Below are 26,402 nucleotides of genomic sequence, written 5' to 3' on the forward strand. Positions count from 1 at the left end.
CCCATTGCGGACATTGGACTTTGCCACTGGAACTGGTGCGCTACAATGCCGAAAATTATATTCTGCACAGTATCTTCTCCTTTGTTCTGCCTATTGCACCGGAGTTGGACTTGATTGTATTTACTTACAACATTATCTGTTATGATTGGATAGCATGCAAAATGAAGCTTTTCAATATACCTCTGTACACGTAACAAAAATGAACCTAAACCTGAAAGATCAGGTACACTGATCTTTGCAGGTACTATTGAAACGTTTAAGAAGCATTTGGACAGGTGCACAGTTTGGATAGGTTTGGAGGGCAATGGCCGAATGTGGGCAGGTGGGACTAAATGGGACAACGTTGGTCAGTGTGGGTAAGTTGTGTCTGAGGGCCGGTTTCCACACTGTAGGACTGTGACTTTACCTGAACAACTACACAACAAGGAACAAAGTCCTTTATCCATCCTAACTGCAGTGCAACGATGTGAAACTATGAGCCTGAGCCAGTTAATGTATTGATGTATTAATGAACATCAGAGGATGCTCAACACAGCAGTTGACAGAGAACAGATTGTAAATATAAGTGAGTGGCCTGGGTAGAATGAATGTGGAGAGGATTTTTCCACTTGTGGGAGAGTCCAGAACCAGAGGGCGCAGCCTCAAAATAAAAGGACGTACCTTTAAAAAGGAGACGAGGAGGAATTTCTTTAGTCAGAGGGGGTTGAATCTGTGCAATTCACAGATTGGCTGTGGAGGCCAAGTCAATGGATATTTTTAAGGAGGAGACTTGATTGTAAGGGTGTCAGGGGTTATGGGGAGAAGGCAGGAGAATGGGGTTGAGAGGGAAAGATAGATCAGCCATGATTCAATGGCAGAGTAGATTTGATGGGCCAAATGGCCTAATTCTGCTCCTTGAACATCTGAGAGTGTGATGCAATGAGCTGGAACTTTGATTGCAGCAAGATATCGGTGCAGGATAAAAGCAACATCCAAGAATGCGCAAACGAATGACAAATGCAGACCTGGAAGAAGTGAAGGTTTTGGCCCGTCAGTGTAATCTTCCGCTCCACGTTCACTGGCAGAAGGGAGGAACCCAGAACGTTATCCATGCAGGGACATGCCAGGGGGCCCTTATTCACCCCTTCATCGCTCTGTACAAAGATCACACAGACAACGTCACTGGGCAGAAGCAAACTTGCGACAAACTACATAAAACCAGAACACTTTCACCATCTGCCCCAACCCAGAAATAAAACTTGCACGTCCCATGGAGTATGCTGTAAAAGATCAACTGTTCCTATAATGATGTTCTATTCATTACTGACATCTGATATCAATGGCTCCCTACTGTAGGAGTCAACAACAAAGGCTGACCAGTTAGTAATGTATTATGTTAAATACAGCATTTAATAACTGACAATATTTTAGGAAGAAACAATGATGGTGTTCTGGAAATTCTTTTTATCGGGTTACCATCTTTGATTTTGAAAGGGAAAGATACTTTGATTTTTATGTATGTTGTTTAATTGGTTAATTTACAATGATAAAACAGACAGATATCCGTATACACTGCTGTACTATCCTTATTTTTTATGCCATATCCGTTTATTAAAAGGATTCTTAGCACACAACCTAATGCAAACAAGCAACTCCCTTGAAACCAGCTGTTCATGATATTCTAATTACTATTAATTTAAGAAAACATTAATATAAGCATTTTTAGTTGGGGAAAGAGCAAGATTTTATCCTATCTGTAATGATATACGATCTAATGCACACATACATGTGCATACAAGTCACTTGAAACTATCTGTTTGTGATATCATGATGTTCTGGTTATTATTATTTTAAGAAGAAAATATTAACATGAGCATTTTTAGTTGGGGAAAGAGGGCAATATTTTTTCCTCTCTCAAGGCTCTGACATGATATAAGATTTAATGCAGGCATAGCTAACATTCGGACAGCCAAGTTCAAGACTGGCCGCTGTAAAACAAACTTGGCTTACCTGTCTGGAGAAGGCTGACGAGCCAGGGTCAAAGTGGTAGTCAACCTCAGAGTCGACCAGGTGGAGGAAAGCAGGAGAAGGGTTCTCAACATCTCCGTCACCCGATAGCAGCACAGCAGCGGCCGAGAAGACTGCTGTGTCGTTCTCAACCTGCGCAGGGTCTACCCAAGCATCTGAATCCTTCCAGTCACCAACTTCCTTCCTTTGCCAATCGGTGGTGGTGGTGGTGATGGTGGTGGAGGGAACCGCGTCGGTGGGGTTATCAGGCCTGGGGTCGGTGGGAACGGCAAACCGCGTGGAAGGAGGCTGGGTGGGATCGGGAGGAGTAGTGGTTGTGACGGCAAGGATGTCACCCACGTCTGTCAGGTTTGGAGAGGGTGAAGTGCTTGCAGGGGGGGCATCCATGGTGTGGGAGGTGGCGACGCCCAGCACCGTGCTCACGTTTGTGGACAACTGCACCGTAACCTCAGAGGATGGCGTCGGAGGTGGGGTCGTGGTATCGGGCCGGCTGCTCGCTTCCGCCAGGGTGGTGCCAGTGGTGGTCGTCACCGCAGTGGCGGCGGTTGTTGCCACAACGGGACTGGCTGTGGTCGGCAGGGTGGCGGGTGCCCCCGTGGCTGCCGCAGTGGTGGGGACCACAGGTGGAGATGAGGTGGTGGTGGTGGTGGTGGTGGGCAGGGTGGTCGCCGGGTCGGTTGGAAGGGCCGCAGCGGTGGTGGAAGCCACTGCCGTGGTGCCCATGGTAGTCGGCACCGTGGTCGGCAGAGTGGTGGGGATGGTGGTGACGGGGGGTGGGGTGGCAGGGACGGTCGTGGCCCTTGTCGTCGGGGCAACGGTGGTGGGGCGGTGAGTAACCGGGGCGACGGTGGTGTCAAGGCGGAGTGGTTTGGTCGGAAGTGTTGGAGGAGCCACGTAGGGTAGAACAAACTGTCAGGGAACGATTACCAGTGAAATTAAACCAGGATAGACAGAAAGGATGGAAGTGGGTTGGAGGGAAACACACAGACAGAGGGAAGAGGGAGAGCAAGAGACAGAAAATGACTCATTATTTCTGATTTCAGAATCAATTGTAAAACAGAGAAGTATTAAAATAAAATCACACTGAGTTACTGTAGTGACATTACAGTATGTAACCCTTTATTAAAGGAGCTCCAGGTAAACCCAAGACCTTTTGAACTGGAAGAGTCCATAGACGAATACATTGTCTCGACACTTTATACTTAATTTGGAAAAGCATTTAATTTATATTTTAAAATATTGGTGACAAAGTTAACAAAACCTTTTGTTGGAGGTTGATAAAAATGCTGGAGTAACCCAGCGGGTGAGGCAGCATCTATGGAGCTCCACAGATGCTGCCTCACCCGCTGAGTTTCTCCAGCATTTTTGTCTACCTTCGATTTTTCCACCGTCTGCAGTTCATTCTTAAATGTATACCTTTTGTTGGGATTACCCAGTTCAGAACTGTTACTTTAACAGTAGCAGTTTAGTTTATTGTACCGTGGTACCTTGAAAAGCTTTTGTTGCATGCTAACCAGTCAGCAGAAAGACAATACATGATTACAATTGATCCATTTCTTTTCAGGAAGCAATGCTGGGGAAAGTTTAATCATGTAACATTGCTTGTCTGAAAAAAACTTGCTTATTCTTTAGAGAACGAGGAGGTGCAGGTAGCAGTATAAAAAAAAACGCCACAAAGTGCCAGGGTGACCCAGTGTGTCAGGCAGCATCTCTGGAGGACATTGGGGGTCTGGTCCTACAACAGTTAAGCCCCTGTCCCACTTTCACGACCTAATTGCCGACCTCTGCCGAGTTTGCCCTTGACTCATACTCGCAGCATGGTCACCACGAGGTCTTCATAACACTTCCTCATGCTCGTGAGTGGTCTCCGCATACTCGTGGCCTCAAGTAGGTTGCGGCGTTTTTTCCAGCCTGATAAAAAATGTCCACGAGTAAAAAAAAGTCGGCATGGAAAAAATGGATACTTTTTACTCGTAGGTAGGTCATGATGGTAGTCGTAAGTAGTCGTCGGTCGGTAACTGGCCCGAGAAAAAATGCAAACATGACGTCATTTTATCATGTGATCATTTTCCACTCGTAACTAGTCGTAGTTGGTCTTAGGTGTGGAAGACTGAGGTCAAGTAGGAGGTCATAGACATAGTCATTGGAGGTCGTAGACATAGTCGTACGAGATCGAAGGTCTTTTACTTCAGCGAGTCAACACGACCTTGACATTTTTTTCAACTCGTCTAGGGTCTTCTAAACTCGTGGATTAGGTCGTCCAAGTGGGACAGGCCCTTAGGTCAGAAACAGCATCCCGACCTGAAACCTCCCCTGTCCATGTCATCTACAGATACACAAAATGCTGCAGTAACAGGCAGCAGTTCTGGAGAGAAGGAATGTGTGACGTTTCGGGGCAAGATCCTTCTTCAGACTAGTTAGAGAAAAGGGAAACAATGTAGGCAATGATGTAGAGAGAGAAAGAACAATGAATTAAAGTACGCAAAAAAAGTAACGATTATAAAGGTCACAGGCCATCGTTACTTTTTAGCATATCTTTCAATCATTGTTCTTTATCTCTCTACATCACAGTCTGCATTTCTCATTTCCCCTTTCCCTAACTAGTCCGAAGAAGGGTCTAGACCCAAAACGTCACCCATTGCTTCTCTCTAGAGGTGCTGCTTATCCCAGTGAGTTACTCCAGCTTTATGTCTATCTTCGGTTTAAAGCAGCATCTGCAGTTCCTTCACCGACAAATGCTGTCTGACCCACTGAGTTACTCCAGCACTTTGTCTTTTTCTCTCATTTTAGTTTGTTGATATGGTCACCAACTGGAGGGGCTTGTTTGCGTGGATTGGGTTCGACCGTAAAGCTCCTTTAATACAGGGGAAAGCTCACAAACTGAAGACCAGACACATTTAGGACTACAGGCGGGTTCACCCAAGAAAGTGAGGCCGTGTGTTTTTTTGGGGGAATACAGAGAATTCACCTTGGAGTGACAAAGTGCACTCTTACACCAAGCTGCCACAAGGAAATCTTACCGTGACTGGAGAAAGACAGAAGGAATTTCACTGATAACTGCTCCATTGTTAACAGAATTTAAAGAAATATTTTTCACTGATCTGACAAACCGTCAATTCCTCTCGCTCCTTATACCATCCTCAATACTTTGATGACACTTTGCTACATTGTGTATACTGTTATTCTTTAAGAAAGCAACGATGAGGATCTTTGAATACCACCATCTATTGAAGGACCAGCTAATATCCATTTAATACACAGTATCACTGCTTTGCTTCACGTTCTTTTAAAAGGGAGGACAATCACTAAGGCTTCAGTTCAAATTCCACCAGGACCGATTTAAGTTGAATTACTTATGTAAATCTAGGATCAAAAGCCCACCAATAATTGTGAGAAAGGTATTTGTCAGACTTAAATCCTTCAGGTAACAAAACCAGCCTTCCTTACCTGGACTGCTCCCAATGAGAACAGGGACAACATATGATTAGCAGACGTGGTAGGCATGTGGATCCAGCTGCCAGAGGAGGTAGTTGGGGCAGGTACTATAACAGCATTTAAAAAACATCTGGATAAGCACATGTATAAGTTGGGTGTAGAGGGATATGGGCCAAACGCAGCCAGGCGGGACGAGTGCAGAGAGGGCATGTTGGTCGGTGTGGGCAAGTTGGGCCAAAGGGCCTGTTTCCACGCTGTATGGCTCCATGTTTCTAATTAAAAGGGAACTTGTGGAACCTCAAACAGAGGGCTCATAGGAAGCAGCAGATTGAGAAACCTTCAGGACTCGTAAAAATTCAGGACTCAAAGGTATCTCAGGAACTCCGTCTGAACACATGTAGATTCCTTTCCCAACATAACCTGGGCTAACTCCCACACATCCGTACCAAATTCAGATTTATAAAGCCCACTGAGGAATGCACAGGGAGAGGAGTAGACCGTTCCAGTCTATCAGCTTTCCATTTGCTCGTTCCTGGCGTGGACAGGACTGGCAGACCATTACTTAGTGCTCTGGATGATGAGCTCCCACCCTGACCTAACACAACCCATCCATTCAAGGAACGTCCAGCGAGCCACCAGAAATAATTCACCAGAGTGATCCAGGAACAGTTATCTCAATCAGTTTAGTTTAGCTTACAGGCACAGCGTGGAAACAGGCCCTTCTGCCCACTGGAACCATGCCGACCAGCGACAATTTACAATTATACCAACCCAATTAGCTCCCAGAGAAAACCCACGCAGGTCACGGGGAGAAGGTACAGACAGCACCCGTAGTCAGGATCGAACCCGGGTTTCTGCCGCTGCATGGCAGCAACTCTGCTGCTGCACCGCCCTTGTTAAATGTCTCTATTCGATCCCCATAAAAGCCTTCCATACATGAGTGAACACAGACGTTGCCTCTCCAAACCTGTGCTCTGAGCCTTTTAGCCCAAGTCACATTCGGATGAATCTGCGCCCACCCCCTCCGTGCATTTGCTCCATTTTAAAGGGGTGTCGTCCACAGCTGAATGGCGGAGGCCATTTGCAACATTCACTTGCTGCCCCAGGTTCAGAGAATTGTCCCTCTCTCACTCATTCCCATTGCCCCGCACCTCATCTGCAGGGAATGGAGCTGTTGCAGTGAATGGGTCCCCTCCTGTAACAACCCACGAGGGCACGGCAAGGCTCCATGAACATTGCAGCCGAGATTAACCCTGCCATTAAACAGCCTTCACCTGGGTTGTCAGAAATGGTCAGCAGGGAGAAGGTAGATTTTCTTCTCCCCCATCTGTGAAGGTGTGTGAAGGAGTGCGGAGGTGGGAGGGCGAAGATGTAGGAAAGGCTGGGCTCCAGTGAAGTGAGAGTCAGCACAGTGTGCAGCAGCAGAGTTGCTGCCTTACAGCGCCAGAGACCCAGGCTCAACCTGACCTCGGGTGCTGTCTGTGTGGAGTTTGTATGCTCTCCCTGTGACCGCATGGCTTTCCTCCCACGTCCCACAGACATGTGGATTTGAAGGTGAATTGGCTTCTGCAAAATTACCCCTTGTGTGTGTGCAGGAAATGGAACTAGCGAACAGGTGATCAAAGGTCGGCGTGGACTCGGTGGACTTGTTTCCACGCTGTATCACTGCACTAAACCAAACTAAACTAGACCTTCATTGGCCTGGGTCACATGAATAGAGCAGAGGTGGCAGATGATGTCTGGGACTGTACTGGTCCAAGCTAACTTAGCGTTCCCCAAAGAACCCCTTAATAGTGCATTGGTTGCCAGCTCTCCGTAATATACAACTCACTCTGCCCAAACACTCCCGTGTCCATCCATTACTGGCACTTACATTCTCATTAAAAATGATCACCTCGTCCTCACAGGTGGTGTTGTGGGTACAGTGGTGCTGAAGCACGCACCAGTTACACCCCCAGCGGCTGCTCACACATCCGCGACACCTACAGGGGCAGCGGCGAGAGAAAGAGAAACAAGTCAGGAAACAGGGACCATGATCCGAGCCAAGCACAGAGCAGAGAGCAGCTTAGAGCATCACAGCAGTTAGAACATACTCATTCTCACTGGCTCTCACCTCAACCCCATCTGCACAAACAAAAACACGTTTGGCAAACACCATGGTATAACAGCATTCTGGAAAGGTTCAAGATGTGGAATTGTCAGGCTTAGTTGGTCATGGCAATGGTCATTTAGGCTTGTTCCTTACAGAGTGTTGTCGGTAATTGGATTTCTCAAACCCACAGAGACGTGGATCTCAGTATATTTAAGGCCGAGATCAATAGATTTTTGGACATTAAGCGAACATGGACATGGGATCAGCTGGGATTGGCCAACCCAAACACAGGGAAATCAGACTCAAAACAATATTAGTCACGATCTTATAAAAAAGATAGAGCAGACTTGAAATCCACACAACCTATTCCTGTTCTTAAAGAGAATTAACTGGTAGGATTCACCGACTCAAATTCTGACTAAAGGGCTTCAACCCGAGACTTTCTCTTTCCACCGATGCTGCCTGACCTGCTGATTGTATTTAGAAACATAGAAACATAGAAATTAGGTGCAGGAGTAGGCCATTCGGCCCTTCGAGCCTGCACCGCCATTCAATATGATCATGGCTGATCATCCAACTCAGTATCCCGTACCTGCCTTCTCTCCATACCCTCTGATCCCCTTAGCCACAAGGGCCACATCCAACTCCCTCTTAAATATAGCCAATGAACTGGCCTCGACTACCCTCTGTGGCAGGGAGTTCCAGAGATTCACCACTCTCTGTGTGAAAAAAGTTCTTCTCATCTCGGTTTTAAAGGATTTCCCCCTTATCCTTAAGCTGTGACCACTTGTCCTGGACTTCCCCAACATCGGGAGCAATCTTCCTGCATCTAGCCTGTCCAACCCCTTAAGGATTTTGTAAGTTTCTATAAGATCCCCTCTCAATCTCCTAAATTCTAGAGAGTATAAACCAAGTCTATCCAGTCTTTCTTCATAAGACAGTCCTGACATCCCAGGAATCAGTCTGGTGAACCTTCTCTGCGCTCCCTCTATGGCAATAATGTTTGAGTGTTTAATGGTTTTATTTCAGCAGTGGCAGTGTGTTCGAGGTCCTCATTCATTGGTATTGGATTTGCTTTGCTCTATTTACAGAGGACTCAACACACTTACGGAGAGCTCCTGGCGATCTGCTGCACGGCCCTGCAGTCGTAGAAGGTGAACTCGGCCGTGGTCAGTGTGACGTTGAAGAACATGAGCTGCAACCCGATGGTCACGTGATCTGGGGAGGAATTCAGAAGCGGAGATTCAGGGAATGTCTCACACTGGGCACATTCACGGAAAAAACCACAGCAACTACTCGACAAATCACACCCAAGAATGGCCAGTGCCTCAGATGCAAGCTTGTCCATTGGTGTTGGAGACATCTCTCAACCCCCCTGCCTTGCAGAATGACCTTTGTTAATGCCTGGGGCCCAGTAATAACACTTACTTTTGTATCAGAAGATCATGGGTTTAAGTCCTACCCTAGAAATCTATAGGAGCAGAATTAGGCCATTCGGCCCATCAAGTCTACTCTGCCATTCAATCATGGCTGATCATCTTTCCCTCTCAACCCCATTCTCCTGCCTTCTCCCCATAACCCACGAGATGTTAAACCAAGATCTCATCTGCTCCCAATTAAAGATTCTTTGGCATCATTGCGAGGGATGGCAGGCAAGATCTCTTGCTTTCTGGCTAAAATGTATCTCAACCAAACCCTTAAAACACATGATTTGATTAGCGTTCAAGTGTAGTGTCTGAGAGTGTATCTACAAAGCCAATCAAGGCGGCATGGTGGCGCAGCGGTAGAATTGCTACCTTACAGTGCCAGAGTCCTGTTTTCAATCCTGACTCCCAATTTTGTCTGTGTGGGGTTTGTAGGCTCTCCCCGTTTTCTCCAAGAGCTCTGGTTTCCTCCCACACTCCAAAGACGTACAGGATTGTAGGTTAATTGGTTTCGGTAAAATTATAAATTGTCCCCAGTGTGTAGGGTAGTGCTAGTTTATGGGGATCGCTGGTCAACATGGACTTGGTGAGCCGAAGGGCCTTTTTTCACACTGTTTCTTTAAACTTCATTGGCAAGCAATCACACTTGCAGAATATCTCAGGGGGATATAGATGTATGAAATTTACATTTGGGCAACATCTCAGCAGACCGCAGGAACATTGCTGTGATTAGTCTGCAGGAGATTTCTCACTCTTGATGTGTACCTGCTCCAGGTTTAGTAGGTGGAAGGTGCTGGGGTTTTGGAGACCAACAAACGACACCATGCTCAGTAATGGTGGCAGGACTGGAATAATCTTCAAAAAGGCAGGTGTAGAACTCATCCTCAGCCAGAATGGGCAAGTCAGCAATACTTAGAAAGACCTGTGAACAAGAGAGAACAATAATGTCCATCACTGAGAAAACAACTTGGAGGTTGGAAAATTTATTTCTGTTTGTCAAACCGGTTACATTTGTGGTTTTATACGTATGGTGCAGGAGATTTCTCAAATGTCTCTGGTAATTTCTCTGGCTGGCACCGTGGCGCAGCGTTAGAATTGCTGCATCACAGCACTTGCAGCGCTGGAGACCCGGGTTCGATCCCAACAACGGGTGCTATCTGTACAGAGGTTGTACGTTCTCCCCGTGACCACGTGGGTTTTCTCCGAGATCTTCGGTTTCCTCCCCACGATCCAAAGACGTACGAGTTGGTAGGTTAATTGACTTGGTATAAGTGTAAGAAGGAACTGCAGATGCTGGTTGAAATTGAAGATAGACACAAAAAGTTGAAGTAACTCAGTGGGACAGGTAGCATCTCTGGAGAGAAGGAATGGATGACGTTTCGGGTGAAGGCTCCAGTCTGAAGAAGGGTCTCGACCCAAAATGTTACTCATTCCTTCTCTCCAGAAATGTTGCCTGTCCCGCTGAGTTACTCCAGCTTTTTGTGTCAATCCTTGGTATAAGTGTAAATTGTCCCTAGTGTGCAGGATAGTGTTAATGTACGGGGATCGCTGGTTGGTGTGGACTCGGTGGGCCGACGGGTTTGTTTCTGCGCTGTATCTCAAAACTAAACTAAATTGATGCGAGGGAAGGGTGCAAAATTAGTCCATACTATCCACTGCTGCTGTGACCTCTACACTGATGGACTTTGTGTTTGGGGAAAGCACAATTAACTGGTTTAAATTCTCCGATCTAAACTAAACTAAACTAATGGTCATCCCCATTGCAGTTAAGAATGATACTGAGCTGCGAGCTGTCTCAGCACAACACGGTCCCAATTACTTGGGAGCTACTTTGCCCATATTGCACTTGCAGCATTTATTGACCATGCGAGTTAGTGTGCGGCAAGCAGTGCCCTGCTGACAGTCCTATTTACAGCAGATAGACACAAAGTGCTGGAGCAACTCAGCAGCTCAGGCAGCATCTTCGGAGAAAAAGGATGAGTGACGTATTGGGTCGGAGACCCTTCTTCAGACTCTTTCTCCAGAGATGCTGCCTGATCCATGAGTTATTCCAGTGCTTTGTGTTGATCTTCGGTATATGCCAGCATCTGCAGTTCCTTTGTACACATTCCTGTGTGTATTCCCGGTGGCCTGTTCCTATGCTGTATTGTTCTATTTTCTCTGAGCTGCTTAAATTAGTCAAATGCTGCTTGCAGTAGTCCAGATAAGGTCTTGTCCTTGCTCCTGGACAAATGAAGCATACCCTTCCTCAACTCATCTGTTACCAGCCCTGTTTTGTTCTGGCCTCCGCTAGGATTTGTTTTGAAGAAGGGCTCCGCCCTGAAACGTCACCCATTTCTTGTCACCAGAGATGCTGCCTGACGCGCTGAGTTACTCCAGCACTCTGTGTCTATCTTCGGTGTAAACCAGCACCTGCAGTTGTTTGATCCACATTCCCATGTGCAGCCCCTCTCACCTGCTTGTGCTCCTGCCTGCTGACATTAGCTGGGGACAGAGTGTGTACCCTCAGGCACTGCCGGTCCTTGCTGTAGCTCCAGAGCCACTGGATGCCTTCCCCAGCTCTCGTGCATTCTGACTTCTTACTGCACCTGCAGGTTGAAGGGAAGGCTGCATCAATGCCAGGGTTAAAGGCTGGGAAATAACCTTCACCGCGCACTCTGCCACCATGGCACCAAGCTGCGCGAGCATTGAAAGGAACATTAGGTTCTGTCGAAAACGATTAAATCCGTGCCCCAACAACACACTATTGATTGCCACATCCTCCAGTGCTTTACGCAGTAACCTCGACTCCTCCATCAACGTGGACAACTGTAAACACGCTGGTGTTTAGGTTGAGGGTAGACCTCGCTGAAACTTACCGAATAGTGAAAGGCCTGGATAGAGTGGTATGTGGAGAGGATGTTTCCACTTTAGGGAGAGTCTAGGACCAGAGGGCATAAATTCAGAATAAAAGGATGTACCTTTAGGAAGGAGATGAGGAATGTCTTTAGTTAGAGGGTGGTGAATCAGTGGAATTAAATGCCACAGAAGGCTGCGGAGGCCAAGTCAATGCGTATTTCTAAGGTGGAGACTGACAGATTCATTATTATTATGTGTATCAAGGGTTATGGGGAGAAGGCAGGAGAATGGGTTTGAGAGGGAAAGATAGATCAGCCATGATTGAACGGCAAATTCAGCTCGATGGGCCAAATGGCCTAATTCTGCTCCTGTGACTTATGAACAAAGGAGTTTATCATACACGGGTGCCACCCGATCTGAAGGAGTTAATCCCACTTAGAAGCCGTCTGTCATAACATTGGTAGCGTAATAAAACGCAACAACTGATGTTACTCTTATGGAATGCAGACTACAGCCCTCACTTGTCCTGACAGATATTGGGCTGGCCGGCTCAAACTGCATCTCCTTCGGCAACAGATTTTACGAGGAGAAAACGTGCCCCGGAATACCAAGAGGATGAGTGTAGAGATGGGTTAAAGTTATCATTTGGCTGCACAAATACATTCTGGACCACGCCATTTCACTCGATTCATTCGAGGTCTGCAGAATCATAATCCACTTGACCATGTCCTCCAGAGCAGTACTTTCAGAAACACGCTTTGGTTCGAGGAATTTTGATGCAGCCTCACCACAATTCCCTTCCCAAATCAGCTGCAAATTGCCGGGATATGTAGCTGAATGGGCTGCACTGTGGTGCTGCGGTAGAGTTGCTGCCTCACAGCGCCAGAGGCCCGGGTTCCATCCTGACTATGTGTGCCATTTTAGTTTAGAGACACATCGCAGAAACATTCCCTTCAGCCCACCGACCAGCGATCCGCGCACATTAACACAAGCCTACGCACACTAGGGACAATTTACACATACATCATGTATGCAAACTCCAAGCCAATGAACCTACAAACCTGTACGTCTTTGGAGTGTGGGAGGAAACAGAAGCTCTTGGAGAAAACCCACGCTGTCACCGGGAGAACTTACAAAAGTCCGAACAAACAGCACTCATGGTCGGGATTGAACCCGGGCCTCTGGCGCTGCAAGCACTGTTAGGAAGCAACTCTACCGCTGCGCCACCATGGCGCCCTGTACGGAGTTTGCACGTTCTCCCAGTGACATGCGTGAGTATTCTCCAGGAGCTCCAGTTTCCTTACACACCCCTATGACATACACATTTGTAGATAAATAGTAAGTGTGTGTGTGTGTGTGCGTGTGTGTGTGTTTATTCATTTCACTTGCACTTATGTGCAATGTGACAAATAAACCGTATTGTATTGTATTGTATTGTATTGTATTGTATTGTTTGTGTGTGTGTGTGTTAGTGTGTGTGTGTGTGTGTGTGCGCTAGTGTGTGTGTGTGCTAGTGTTAGTGTGTGTGTGTGTGTGTGTGTGTGTGTGTGTGTGTGTGTGTGTGTGTGTGTGTGTGCTAGTGTGTGTGTGTGTGTGCTAGTGTGTGTGTGTGTGTGTGTGTGTGTGTGCTAGTGTGTGTGTGTGTGTGTGTGTGTGTGTGTGTGCTAGTGTGTGTGTGTGTGCTAGTGTGTGTGTGTGTGTTAGTGTGTGTGTGTGTGTTAGTGTTAGTGTGCGGGGATTGCAGGTCGGTGCGGATTAGGTGGGCTGAAGGGCCCGTTTCCGCACTGTATCTCTAAACTCAACTGAATCTCCAGCAATGTCGGTCGGTGGACGAAGCTGCACTTTGAACATTTGGGACAACTCCCATTGTTTGTCTCATCCTGGTCGCACAACCTTCTAAACCTTGATCCAAATGTTTTCTTTGGCAAGCCACATCAAAGCGCTGCATGATCTCCCTCTGAAGCATTCTTGTGCTTGTATTTACTGTATTTACATTGATGAAGTTAATATTTAACACAACATTAACCTCCTTTGTTGAAAGTTGAGCCCACATGACTGTTACTCTGCAGGAGGCAGACGTACACTGCGGGTTTATTAATTGTTGGGCTCCCGACTTTAATTTCTCTGTTTGCAATCCAAATCATATAAACTGTAATGTCTTCCAATTCTTCTTCTTGCTATTTTAAAACCATTGGTTACATTCCCCTCTAGTGAGCTTTCTCCAATGTTAACAAAGTCCAGGTTGGGTCAGCTTACAGTTAGAAGCACTCAGCCTGAAATCCTAGCAATGCTGCACCATTCTTTGAGCGATAAAATGCTCCAAAGCTTTGCAAACATCATACCAGGCATAGCCGCATTCCCCGACCTCACTTGCCTTGTCAAGCTGCATTCAAGCACCCTCAACATATAGCCCAACACTTGCTGGCTTGGACATTGCATCGATTGCATACTTCAATGAATGGTTAATAATTACATCAAAATCCTTTCGTGCTTCTGCCATTGAATACCCAGTCATGTGTTTTTGTGCTTCAGGTTTATTGTTTATTAACCAAATCACATTAACATCCATCCGTTTGCCAACCTAATTTATTAAATCAATGCTTGCCTCCCTCATACTCAAGGCAGTAGGTTACGGAGGAATGGTAATGTATTGGAAAAGCAACTGGGAGTCCTGGATCATTAACCTTATAGACATCACTTTGAATACCACCTTGGCAATAAGAGGGGAGGGGAGGGGGATGGGGGAGGGGGGGGGGGGGAAGGGGGTGGCGGATGAGGAGGTTGATTTGCATTGAATTCATGTTGAAGTCATCAAATAAACGTGGATAAATAAACTAGTAAGAGCAACAATGGCCTTGGAAACTAGTGGATTGTACTAATATGGCCGACAATTAGGAAAGCAAATCGGCCATCCCCATCAGGTCAGGCTGGGAGCCACAATTAGAAGGTTGTTTTAACTGCCCTCCTGAAGCAGGCCAACAAGTCCCTTACTTCAAGCAAATTAAGGACAGGTAATAAATGCAGAATCAAATCCACGGAGGAGGGTGAGTCCCCTCCCACGGTAGGAAGCTTTTGCATTTTTCAGTTTGAAATTGTGGAATCTGGTGCATACTTTAACTTACACTTGATGCAACATTTATGCTTCAAATTGGATTAGGTATGAATAAGGTTAGGCTAAATTACATTCCTAATTACATTCCACAGTAGAGCCAGGCTCTGATCAACAGATGCAGCACATGAATGACCTTAGTATATTCATGTATGGAAATCAGATTATAATTCATGCTGTTATGCATATATATAGAGAAACAAAAACATAGAAACAAGGCACGAGTCAGACTTCCATCACTGATCTGCACAAATAAATCAATCAACCTTACCCTTTGACTATAGAAACAAGATGAAAATAATGCCACATATTCAACCGTATATGGTTCAATGAAATTTCGATGTATGTAAAACATATATATGGAAACAGGCCCTTCGGCCCACCAAGTCGACACTGACTGCAATCTACCATACACCAGTTGTATCCTACATGCCAGGGACAATTTACAGAAGCCAATTAGCTTACAAACCTGCACTTCTTTCAGATGTGGGAGAAACCGGAATTTCCACAGAAAACCATGTGGTCATAAGGAGAATGTACAAATACTGTACAGACAGTACCCGTAGTCAGGATCCAATCTGGGTCTGTGGTGCTGCAAGGCAGCAACTCTACCGATGCGCCACCATGCCACCCTATAATTTTTTTCTGTAATATTTATTATGGTGACACGTCAATAAAGATGAACACATGATTTTGATTTCTGCCCTTAGTTGGATAACACACATCTCCAGTCATTGTGTTTTACATCTATTTGGCTGTTTTTCAACCTCTTCAGTCTGAAGGTCTCAACCCGAAACATCGCCTATTCTTTCTCTCCAGAAATGCTGCCTGTCCTGCTGAGTTATTCCAGCTTTTAGTATCTATCTTCAGTTTAAACCAGCATCTGCAGTTCCTTTTTACACTCTTTATTAAGCGAAACAGGTCCTATTCTCATAATATTATTCACCTCAACTAAGTCTCTTCTTCACCTCCATTGCTGCAGAGAATACAATCACAGTTATCAAACCTTTCTTTAAAGTGAAACAAAAATTCCAGCCCTGCCAACGTGTTCATAAATCGCCCCTGGATCCTCTCCAGAGCAATTGCACCCCTTCTACAGTGTGTCATAGTCTTACAGCATGGAAACAGGCTCTTCATCCCAACTTGTTCATGCAGATCAAGATGCCCCATCTAAACTAGTCCCATGTATCCACATAACCCAAATCCCTTTAAACCTTGTGTGTGTGTCAGTGTGTGTGTGTAAGGGTGTGTGTCAGGTTGTGTTTGAGGGTGTGTGTCAGTGAAGCGGCGACAATGCCCGGAGTGAGCGGAGACTTGGCGATGTCTGGGGAGCATCTTCGTGGCTCCCTGCATCTTTGAACTAAACTAAGATTGGAGTCGTGGAATCATCTGACATTCTCCTCCTAAATTGAGACTCACCAGCCCTGCAGGATGCACCAGCCACAGTATGGGTCCTTAGCCTGCAGACAGGACAGGCAGTCAGTCTTCTTTGAGCACTCGCTAACAGGAAGTTTCAGCACCTGTAATGGGAACAGAAGCAAAAGGATCACAAAGTGGTTTTAACGCAGGCACAGCCAAGCATTCTCTTTTTACTGTGTTTAATTCCACAGGCAGAAACATCTTTGTATGTCTTCTGATGGTAGACACAAAATGCTGGAGTAACTCAGCGGGACAGGCAGGCATCTCTGGAGAAAAGAAGTGGGTGACGTTTCGGGTCGAGACCCTTCTTCAGACTGATGCCAGGGGAGAGAGAGATACATAGATAAGGAAGTGGAGTGCGAAAATAGGACAAAAGGGAATGGAGATCAAAGAAAATGTAGAGTAGATCATTGTAAGATAGGAGAAGGCAACAACAAAGCAAACAGAGATAAAATGTTGTCGGAGACGGTCAGAGAACTGGGGGGGGGGGGGAATGGTGGGAGAGGGGAAGCAAGGGTTACTTGAAGTTAGAGAAGTCAATGTTCATTCTGCTGGGGTGTAAACTGTTCAAGCAAAATATGAGGTGCTGTTCCTCCAATTTGCACTGGGCCTCTCTCTGACATGTGTCTTCAGTTCTGTTTTGCTAAGGGGTCATCGGCTGTGCTGCCCTCCCATCATCCTCCACTCCACCACCACCACCTTATTCGGGTGGCTCAAGGTGGCACCTGGCCCGTTGAGTTACTCCAGCACCTTGTGCCCTTTTATGGGATATTCCCGACATTCCCAACCTCAGTACAACGCCCCAGACCTTGGATTCTTCCCGCCTATGGACGTTATGCGAGGGAAGGAATGCAGATGCTGGTTTATATTGAAGCTACACGCAAAATGCTGGAGTTGATTGTAATCATGTGTGGTCTTTAAGCTGACTGGATAGCATGCAAAAAAAAAAAAAAGCATTTCACTGTACCTCGGTACACGTGATAATCATAATAAATTAAACTAACCTTGCCTTTGATATTTAAATCACTGAGCCTCCACCCCTCCTCATTTGCTTTCACTGAAATGCAGCCACCTTGTGCTGCACAGTAGGGGCCAGAATATCACTCTCCCAGTCACCACAGTACTGCCACTGGGTGGGTCTCTTCCCTTAACCTCACCGCACAAACCCAATCAAATCAAATACACTCTGCAAACCATGAACTTAAATCCATTTATGTATTGGATCAAAGAATAACGCTAATGTATTCCGCAGAAAACCTTGCCCCCTGCTGTGCTGCAGCAGTGATCACTGAACACGGAGTTCTCAGCCTCCTTTGAAACATCTCTCAGTGTACAAATGGAAGCTTTCCTCCTGCGATCTGCTGTTTCCCTTCAGATTTTTTGTCCAGAGTCAAAAATATTCCATCTGTGTTTCAATATTGGACAATTATACACAGAGATCTTTGGGAACGCTCTAACTACAGGCTTCTCTCATCTGACTGAGAGCTACATCAGTGCACTAAACCTTTCATTTCCTACCTTCCCCCAGTCCCTTTCATCTGCTATGCAAGGCACAGTTGAACCTACATTGCACAGCTAGGTGCCTGCTAGTTCCAGGTGATCTCACTCATTTCTCTTTGCTCCAATTAAAATATTCTGGCTACAAAAACATCACCAGAGCTTTAAATCCACCCAAGACTGGCGGCACGGCAGTAGAGTTACCGCAGCAGTAGAGTTGCTGCTTTACAGTGCTTGCAGCGCCAGAGACCCGGGTTCGATTCTAACTACGGGGTGGTGTCTGTACGGAGTTTGTACGCTCTCCCCGTGATTTGCGTGGGTTTTCGCCGAGATCTTCAGTTTTCGCCCACACTCCATAAAGGTTGAAAGGTTAATTGGCTTGGTATAAGTGTAAATTGTCCCGAGTGTGTGTATAAGATAGTGTTAATGTGCAGGGATCGCTGGTCGGTGCAGACTCGGTGGGCCTGTTTCCGCGCTGTATCTCTAAACTAAACGGGCGCTAGGCTTCACTTCACAGTGCATTTACCTTCAATGGGGTTGTGACGTAAAGGTAGTCCTCGTCACGGTCAAATACCAGGTCACCATTGATTGGAACATTGGGCTGGATTGTTAGCGTTGCATACTGCTCCACCTTTCCAGACGGCATCACAAACACCTGGGGCAGAGGAAGAAAGCAAAAAGAACTCTTTTATCCATAAAGTCACGACTTGGCACCAAAGACGTCAACAGCGTCATGAGTGTTTTATTGTCATATGTACTGAAACGGAAGCATGAAATTCTTACTTGCAGCAACACAAGGTTGTAAACACCATATTCAATAAACATAATAATAACCAAACATTTTTTGTTTTAATCCATTAATCAAAAAGCCAATAGTGAAAAAAAAACTAAACAAATCTGGAAGTCCCTAGTGCAACTGAGGCAGTTTGTAGATTAGTTATCACTCATCTTCATATGCAATTGACTTTAGCAACTGGATCTTTACCACCCATTAGCTGCTGGAACCCTTGGCTGCATTTTTTACAGAAGTGACAGGGGACCCTGTAGAATTCAAGAATACATTTTACACAGGGTGGAAACAAGCCCTTCAGCCCATCGAGACCACATCGACCAGCGATCCCCGACCACCAACACTATCCTACACACACACGAGGGGCAATTTACAATCTTTTCCGGAGCCAATTCACCTACAAACCTGTGCATCTCTTGAGAGCTTGGGAGGTAACTGGAGCTTCCGGAGAACGTACAAACTCCGTACAGACAGCACCCATAGTCAGGATCGAACTTGGGTCGCTGGCGCTGCAAGGCAGCAACTCTACCACTGTGCCACTTCAATAAGCAGGAACCTTTTGCTACCCTGCCCTGCTAACCTTAGTTCTAACTGAGCACACAGACCACATTTCTCCAGTTCATGTGAATGGCCCGACCCCCAGTTACTACCTTGCTGCAGTGCTCATGTTACTGGGCTAATCCTTGGAGCATGGGTGAGGCTCATTCAGCACAGTGCAGCTGATAGAATTTCCTTTGATTGCAAAACAAAGTGCCGTCACTTAAGAAGGAATTATTTTTCCCATGGCTGGATTTTATTTCTCTGTGTTTCTCTCCACTTCCTCTTGGAACAGTGAAAGGGTGCCGGTGTCACCCGACTGCTGCCACTCCCTCGCGAACCTCAGCCAGAGTCAGAGGGGCAGAGTCATACAGTGTGAAAACAGGCCCTTCGGCCCAACTTGCCCACACCGACCAACATGCCCCATCTACACTTGTCCCACCTGCCTGCTTTTGGCCTATATCCCTCTAAGCCTGCCCTGTCCATGCACCTGGCTAGATGTTTCTTAGACATTGTGATGGTACCTGCCTCAACCATCTCCTTTGGCAGCTTGTTCTATACACCTACCACCCTTTGGTGGAAGCGGTGATGAAGGCATTTGAGGCTTTCAGGTGGGTGTATGGATATGCAGGGAATATGGATCACGTGCAGGCAGACGAGATTAGTTTGACATCACATTCAGCATGGATATTGTGGGCTGAAGAGCCTGATTGTGTGCTGTAATAGTCTATGTTTTATATGTACCACAAATCTGACATCACATGGGACAGAACACATCGTTCCCTTCCTTAAAGATGCCCGTGAGCGCCACTTTCATTGCCCCATTGTTTCTACCAACTTTTCAGCTTGATTCTGCTACAATGAAGTTAAAAAAAATTAAGGGTCTGTATTTTACCTCCAACAAGGTGATCGTCCCTTTCTTATTTCTCAGCCCCATCCATGTAGCCTCGCTGGATGCACTGTCAGTAATATCCTCTCCAACCACTGCCGTGACATCCTCCTTAACCAATAAAGCAACATCTCCCCCTTTTTATCCACACCTCTATCTCTCCTGAAGCATCTGCACCCTGGAACATTAAACTGCCAGTCATGTCCTTTTCTTAATCAGGTTCTGGCTACAATGTCCCACTTGCCCGTACCTATCCACTAGGGTTGCCAACTTTCTTACTCCCAAATAAGGGACAAAAGGTCAAAATACGGGACCAATTCCCGACGGCAATTCGTTGAACGACTCGGCCGTGGCTGGGTGAATGATGAGTTGGCCCGGGTGCTGGACTGCACACAAAGCACAGCCGGCAGGCCAGCTGAGGAGTTTTGGATCGGGCCTCATGACATCGCGCGCAAAGTCCAGCGCCCCATCCAACTCATGAACCGATGATCGGCCATGAGAAGGAGGTGTAGTGGTGTCGGCGGTAAGTGAAGGTCCGAAGGTCTGACAGCTGGCCGGGCTGCCGACCGACGGGGCCACGGGCGAGGAGCTGCTGCTGCACTCCAAGGGCTGCACTACGTCGGGACGGGTGAGGCGGGGCCGGACGCGTCGCTCCGATCCGACAGTCCCCTTGACCCGAGTAGTAGCAGTTAAATATGGGGCATGGGACAATCCAATTTACCCCAAAATACAGGATTTCCCGGCTAATACGGGACAGTTGGCAACCCCACTATCCACGCCTCTTGCATTAAAATAATTGCAATTCAAACCAACAGTCCTTCCTTGCTCACGCCTTGCTCCTGCCTATTCTGTCTACTAAACATTCTTTCATCACCATCCATACTACCTTGTTTAGTATACCACCCATATAGAACTTGCAAACCTGTCTGCCAGAAGATTGGGTCCCTTCCAGTTAAGGTGCAACCCACCCCTCTTGTACAGGTCACCTCTGCCCCAGAAGAGATCCCAATGGTCCCGAAATCTGAATCGTTACCCCTTGCACCATCTCCTCAGTCACACATTCACCTCCCCCATCATCCTGTTCCTACCCTCACTAGCACGTTGCAAATGGTAGTCAGTTTGCAAGAGCTCAGTTACCATCATCACCTAATGTCCAGCGACAGACAATGGATAGTAAGTACTGGCACAAACCTAGGCACTCTCCCTTCTGCAGCCTAGAGTGTGCTAAGCCCATCTTGGTCGTTCCAAAACCATTATGATTTGTAATCATTCACAAGGCCCTGTAAAGATCATCACCTTTTACCAAGTTTGTCTGCGATGCCGTGTTCGTGGTCAGTTACAAACCATCCACATTTGCTCTGAATTGTTGGAGGTTAAGGGGAGAGCAGATAGAAGTGTATGGTATTATGAGAGGCACAGACAGGGTAGACAATCAGAACCTTCTTCCCCCATGGTGGAAATCGCAAAGACTTGAAGGCACAGCTTCAATGTGAGATGGACAAAGTTTAAAGGAGATGTGTGGGGCAGCAACTACTTTTATGTTTCAAAATACAGAGTGGTGGGTGTCTAGAATGTGCTGCCAGGGGTGGTGGTGGAGGCAGATGCGATACAAGCATTTTAAGAGGCTTTTAGATAGGTATATGGATATGCAGGGAATGGAGGGATACGGATCACGTGCAGGCAGAGGAGATTAGTTTAACTTGACATCACATCCAGCATGATATTGTGGGCTGATGGGCCTCTTCTTGTGCCGTGCCCGTGCGTGTTTTATGTCAACCACAAATATGGCATCACACAGGATGGAACACATCGTTCCTTCCTAAAAGATGCTCGTGAGCCGCTTTCACTGCCCTGGTGTTTATACCGACTTCTCAGCTTGGTTCTCATTTAATGAATTTTAAACGCCACAGTTGCCACAGCAGGAGTTGAACCTGCATCAGTCACCATGTGCTGCAGAAGTTAAGGCACTGTTGGAGGCTTTAACGTTTGTGTCGCAAGTAACTGAAGCTGCAGTTCGTTATAGTTGTAATTGTAGCTGTAAATAGTTAAAGTTGTAGCCAAGCCTATGAAGCCTATTCCACTGTATCTCAGGACAGGTGATAATAATAAATAAATACATTTGATGGTTTAGGTTTCTTTTAAGTGTAGAGTTACAGCGTGGAAACAAGCCCTTCAGCCCGCCGAGTCTGCGCCAACCTGCAATCACCAGCGATCACGCACTAGTTCTATCATGCACGCCACGGACAATATTGCAAGAACCAATTAACCTACAAAGTTGGGAATGTGGGAGGAAAGCGGAGCACCCGTAGAAAACCCACGCGGTTACAGGGAGAAGGTCAATTTGTCCAGTAACATGATTCCACACGGCACGGTGGAAGGAGGAGGAGGAGAACAGAGGACAAGTGGGAATGGAAAGCTGAGGTTTACACGGTCTAGTTATAACCACCTCTTGTCAAAGGAGCAGAGAGGAGTTGCTTACACAAGTTATTTATAGTTTTCATGCTGATAAATAGAACATACTGTGGAACAGTGCAGTACAGGAACAGACTCTCCCACCCACTGAACATGTTGCCAAGTTAAACCAATCTCTGCCTGAATGTGGTCCCGATCCCTCCATTCCTTGCATATCCATGTAAGGATATCCATATCTGAAAGTTTCTTAAATGGCACTAGCATTACAGCTTCCTCCTCCACAACCACCTCTGGCAGCATGTTCTGGACACCCACACCAGAAAAGAAGACTTTTTTCTCACATCTCCTTTAAACTTTTCTCCCTCTGACCTTAAAGCTACGTCCTCTAATCTTTTGATATTTTCAGATGGAGGCTTAAACTGTAAGCCAAGCCCTTAAATTCCCCACTCTCCCCTCTCAACCTCTAAAACAGTCCCCAAGTACACATTAATTCTCAAAAAGCCAAAAACAGATAATGCTGTAAATCGTAAATGTTATTTTGGTCTCTTTATTTAGAAAGGGAGAATCACGTTAATATCTCAGCAGCTCAGAGGAAGTTTACTGGACTAATAGCTGGAATGGAATGGTTATCTTGCGAGGAAAGATGGTGTGAACTAGGCTTGTATGGGAAGTTTAAACAATGGAAATATATAATATTTTGTGGAGTCTTGACAAGGTGGAGAATACATTTCTTCTTGTGGGGTTATCTAGGGCAAGGGGGTCACTACTTAAAAATAAGGATTTTCTCAATTAAAATAGAGGAAGTTGTTTTGGTTTTCCTTTGAGTATAACACGCCTTAGGAACTTTCTCCTAGGATGGTAGAAACAGCGTTTTTGAATGTTTTCTTAGAGAGGGAGATAGATGCTTAATGTGGGTAGATTGTATGTAGTTGGGAATACAACCAGATCAGCCATGAATTTGCAGTCAGAGTCTTTTGAATTTGCAGAACAGGCCTTTTGGCCCAACATGCCCCACCTACACTGGTCCCACCTGCTTGCATTTGGCCCATATCCCTCTAAACCTGTCCTATCCACGTACCTGTCTAAATGTTTTTTAAACCTGCCTCAACCACCTCCTTTGGCAGCTCTATACATACACCTACCACCCTTTGTGTGAAAATGTTACCCCTTAGATTCCTATTAAATCTTTCCCCCTCACCTTCAACTAATGTCCTCTGGTTTCTGTTTCTCTACTCTGGGCAAGAGACTCTGTCCGTCTACCCGATCTATTTCTCTCATGAGTTTGCACACCTCTATAAGATCACCCCTCATCCTTCTGCGCTCCATGGAATAGAGTCCCAGCCTGCTCAAACTCTCCCTATAGCTCAGACCCTCGAGTCCTGGCAACACCCTCATAAATCTCTGCACCCTTTCCAACGACATCTTTCCTATAACATGGTGCCCAGAACTGAACACAATGCTCTAAATGCAGCCTCTTAAATAACTGCAGTGTGACCTCCCAACATCTATACTCAATACTATGACTAATGACCTTCGGAAATGATAGAGCAAGCACAAGGGGCAGAATGGCCCACCCACATCCCTCTAAACCTGTCCTATCCACGTACCTGTCTCCAAATTCATATGTTTGCATGGTGGACTAAGGCCAAATGGTCCATGCTAGGAGTTGTGGAAAAGGGACAAATGGTCCTAACTAACTAAGCTGGTTCACGTCGCTTGAACCCCGAAGGAAGATACTTGAAACAGTTTGAATATTAAGCAGAATTTGGATGGGGATTAGAAGGATGATTATAATTATGAAGAGAGACTGACAAACGTTGGGATTACTATCCCTGGAGCAAAGTTGACTGAGAAAAATTAAAGTGTTTAAAAAAAAAAAAAGTTCTGACAAGTAGAATCCCGATCTCGTAATTTTTTAACTTGTCGGACGCTGGAATAGAGGAGAGTTGACAATGTTTATGTCCCTCATTCATTGAACAATGATGGAATGTGATACTGTGTGAAAGGGTGGGAGAACTTGAAGACCTCGTCACATTTAAAAGTTGCCGGAAATGCAAGGGGCCCAAGGCTGTTGACCATGAATGGTGACACGAGAGTATTGTGACCCATTGTGATAGGGTGACTTGCACAGTGTCTTTTTGCTGGGGAAGGGAAATCAAGAACCAGTGGACATAAGGTCAAGGTGAGGGGAGAAAGATTTAATAGGAACTTGAGGGACAGCTTTTACACACAGAGTGTGGTGGGTATATGGATCAAGCTGCCAGAGAAAGTAGTTGAGACAGATATAACAACATTTAAAAGACATTGGGACAGATAATGGATAGGTAAGTGTTAGAGGGATATGGGCCATAAATGGGTAAATTGGACAAGCTTAGATGAGGCATATTGATCATCATGGATGAGTTAAGCCAAAGCGACTGTATGACTCGATGCTGATGGAGCTGCTGCCTCACAACCCATGCTCAATCCTGACCTCGGCCCTTTCTGAGTGGAGTTTGCAAGTTCTCCCTGTGACCATGTGGATTTGCTCCGGGTGTTCTGGTTTCCTCCACATCCCAAAGATGTGCAAGATTGAGGGTTGATTGGCTATAAAATTGGCCCCATTGTATAGGGTGTGGGTGAGAAAATGGGATAATGTAGAACTGTTGTTGGATGGTTGGCATGGACTCGGTGGGCTGAAGGGCCTGTTTCGAATGAACAAATACTTTGTCACCTATGGCAAATCAGAGTGAAATTCTTTGTTTTTGCATACTCAAGGTATGCAAAGAGTCGCCACATAATGGGCGCTGACAATGTTACAAAGTACCCCACAGCTGGACCTCCTTTGTTGTCCCTCCTCCCCCTCACAGCAGTTCCCCCACACCAGATCGTCCTTTGTTCTGCACCCCTGCTCTCGGCTGTTTCCATGCTGTATCTCTGAACTACACTAGATTCTATCGATCAGCATGGACATGGAGAGCCGAATGACTGCTGTCAGCCTAGTAAACTTCCAGATCACTGTGATAACATACCCATTACTTCCAAACAAGGGGATTTCTCTCTTCTGCATCTGTCCATTGTGAAGCCGAAAGTAATGACATTTCCAGCAACAATGGACATTTTAGATTCAACTACTTCTTGTCTGACAGCCAAACTCTGGGAGGCCAATTACTGGCAATTAGTGGAGCAAGCCTCGAAAAGAAACAGAGGAGGTAATTGAGTGATCTCGTTGAGTGGCGTCTTTGGAGTAACACCAGGTCCAAGGGATGATGATGTTCCACAGATGACAGCTGAGGCCGAGTTGTGCCTGGGTTAATATATGATGAGCGTTTGAAGGCACTGGTCCTGTACTCGCTGGAGTTTAGAAGGACGATGAGGGGAGCTCTTTGAAACTCACCAAATAGTGAAAGGCCTGGATAGAGTGTATGTGGAGAGGATGTCTCCACCAGTGGGAGAGTCTAGGACCAGGGGTCATAGCCTCAGAATAAAAGGATGCATCTTTCAGAAAGAAGACGATGAGGAATTTATTTCATCAAAGGGTGGCGAATCTGTGGAATTCATTACCAAAGAAGGCTGTGGAGGCTGAGTCAATGGATATTTTTAAGGTGAGAGATTGACAGATTCTTAATTTGTCGGGGGTTATGGGGAGAAGGCGGGAGAATGGGGTTGCGAGGGAAAGATAGATCAGCCATGATTGAACGGCAGAGTAGACCTGATGGGCCGAATGGCCCGATTCTGCTATGTAGCACATATGTACTTACCTTGTGGAGGTTGCCTTTGTCATCTCCCACAAAGGCGACGGTGTGTTCCATTTCCACAGTGACGGCCACTGCGACCAGCCGACCCTGGGCAACCTTCAACACCAGGGATGCCTCAATGGGAATGTGACTGGCGATTGGACTGGGCGTATGGTCATACCCACAGGGATAGGCATTGAGAGTGTCCTGGAGAGAAAGGCGAAGAGATAGCACTGC

The 26,402-nt window shown here is 46.2% G+C and overlaps 1 protein-coding gene across 2 annotated transcripts in view; it reads right to left on the reverse strand.

The window, feature by feature from the left end:
• Positions 1-26,402, reverse strand: part of plxnb1 (plexin B1) — a 259,521-nt gene that overhangs the window by 67,711 nt on the left and 165,408 nt on the right. For both annotated transcript variants that reach the window (XM_033037130.1, XM_033037129.1), the window contains exons 4-12: positions 26,190-26,372; positions 18,348-18,476; positions 16,325-16,425; positions 11,414-11,546; positions 9,724-9,880; positions 8,644-8,752; positions 7,316-7,424; positions 1,990-2,916; positions 1,005-1,133 (exon numbers count right to left, since the gene is read on the reverse strand). In XM_033037130.1, the coding sequence (XP_032893021.1) occupies positions 1,005-1,133; positions 1,990-2,916; positions 7,316-7,424; positions 8,644-8,752; positions 9,724-9,880; positions 11,414-11,546; positions 16,325-16,425; positions 18,348-18,476; positions 26,190-26,372 (1,977 nt within the window). The remainder of the gene's footprint in view (positions 1-1,004; positions 1,134-1,989; positions 2,917-7,315; positions 7,425-8,643; positions 8,753-9,723; positions 9,881-11,413; positions 11,547-16,324; positions 16,426-18,347; positions 18,477-26,189; positions 26,373-26,402) is intronic.

This window comes from Amblyraja radiata, chromosome 18 (assembly GCF_010909765.2).
Source record: "Amblyraja radiata isolate CabotCenter1 chromosome 18, sAmbRad1.1.pri, whole genome shotgun sequence".
NCBI classification, from domain to species: domain Eukaryota; kingdom Metazoa; phylum Chordata; class Chondrichthyes; order Rajiformes; family Rajidae; genus Amblyraja; species Amblyraja radiata.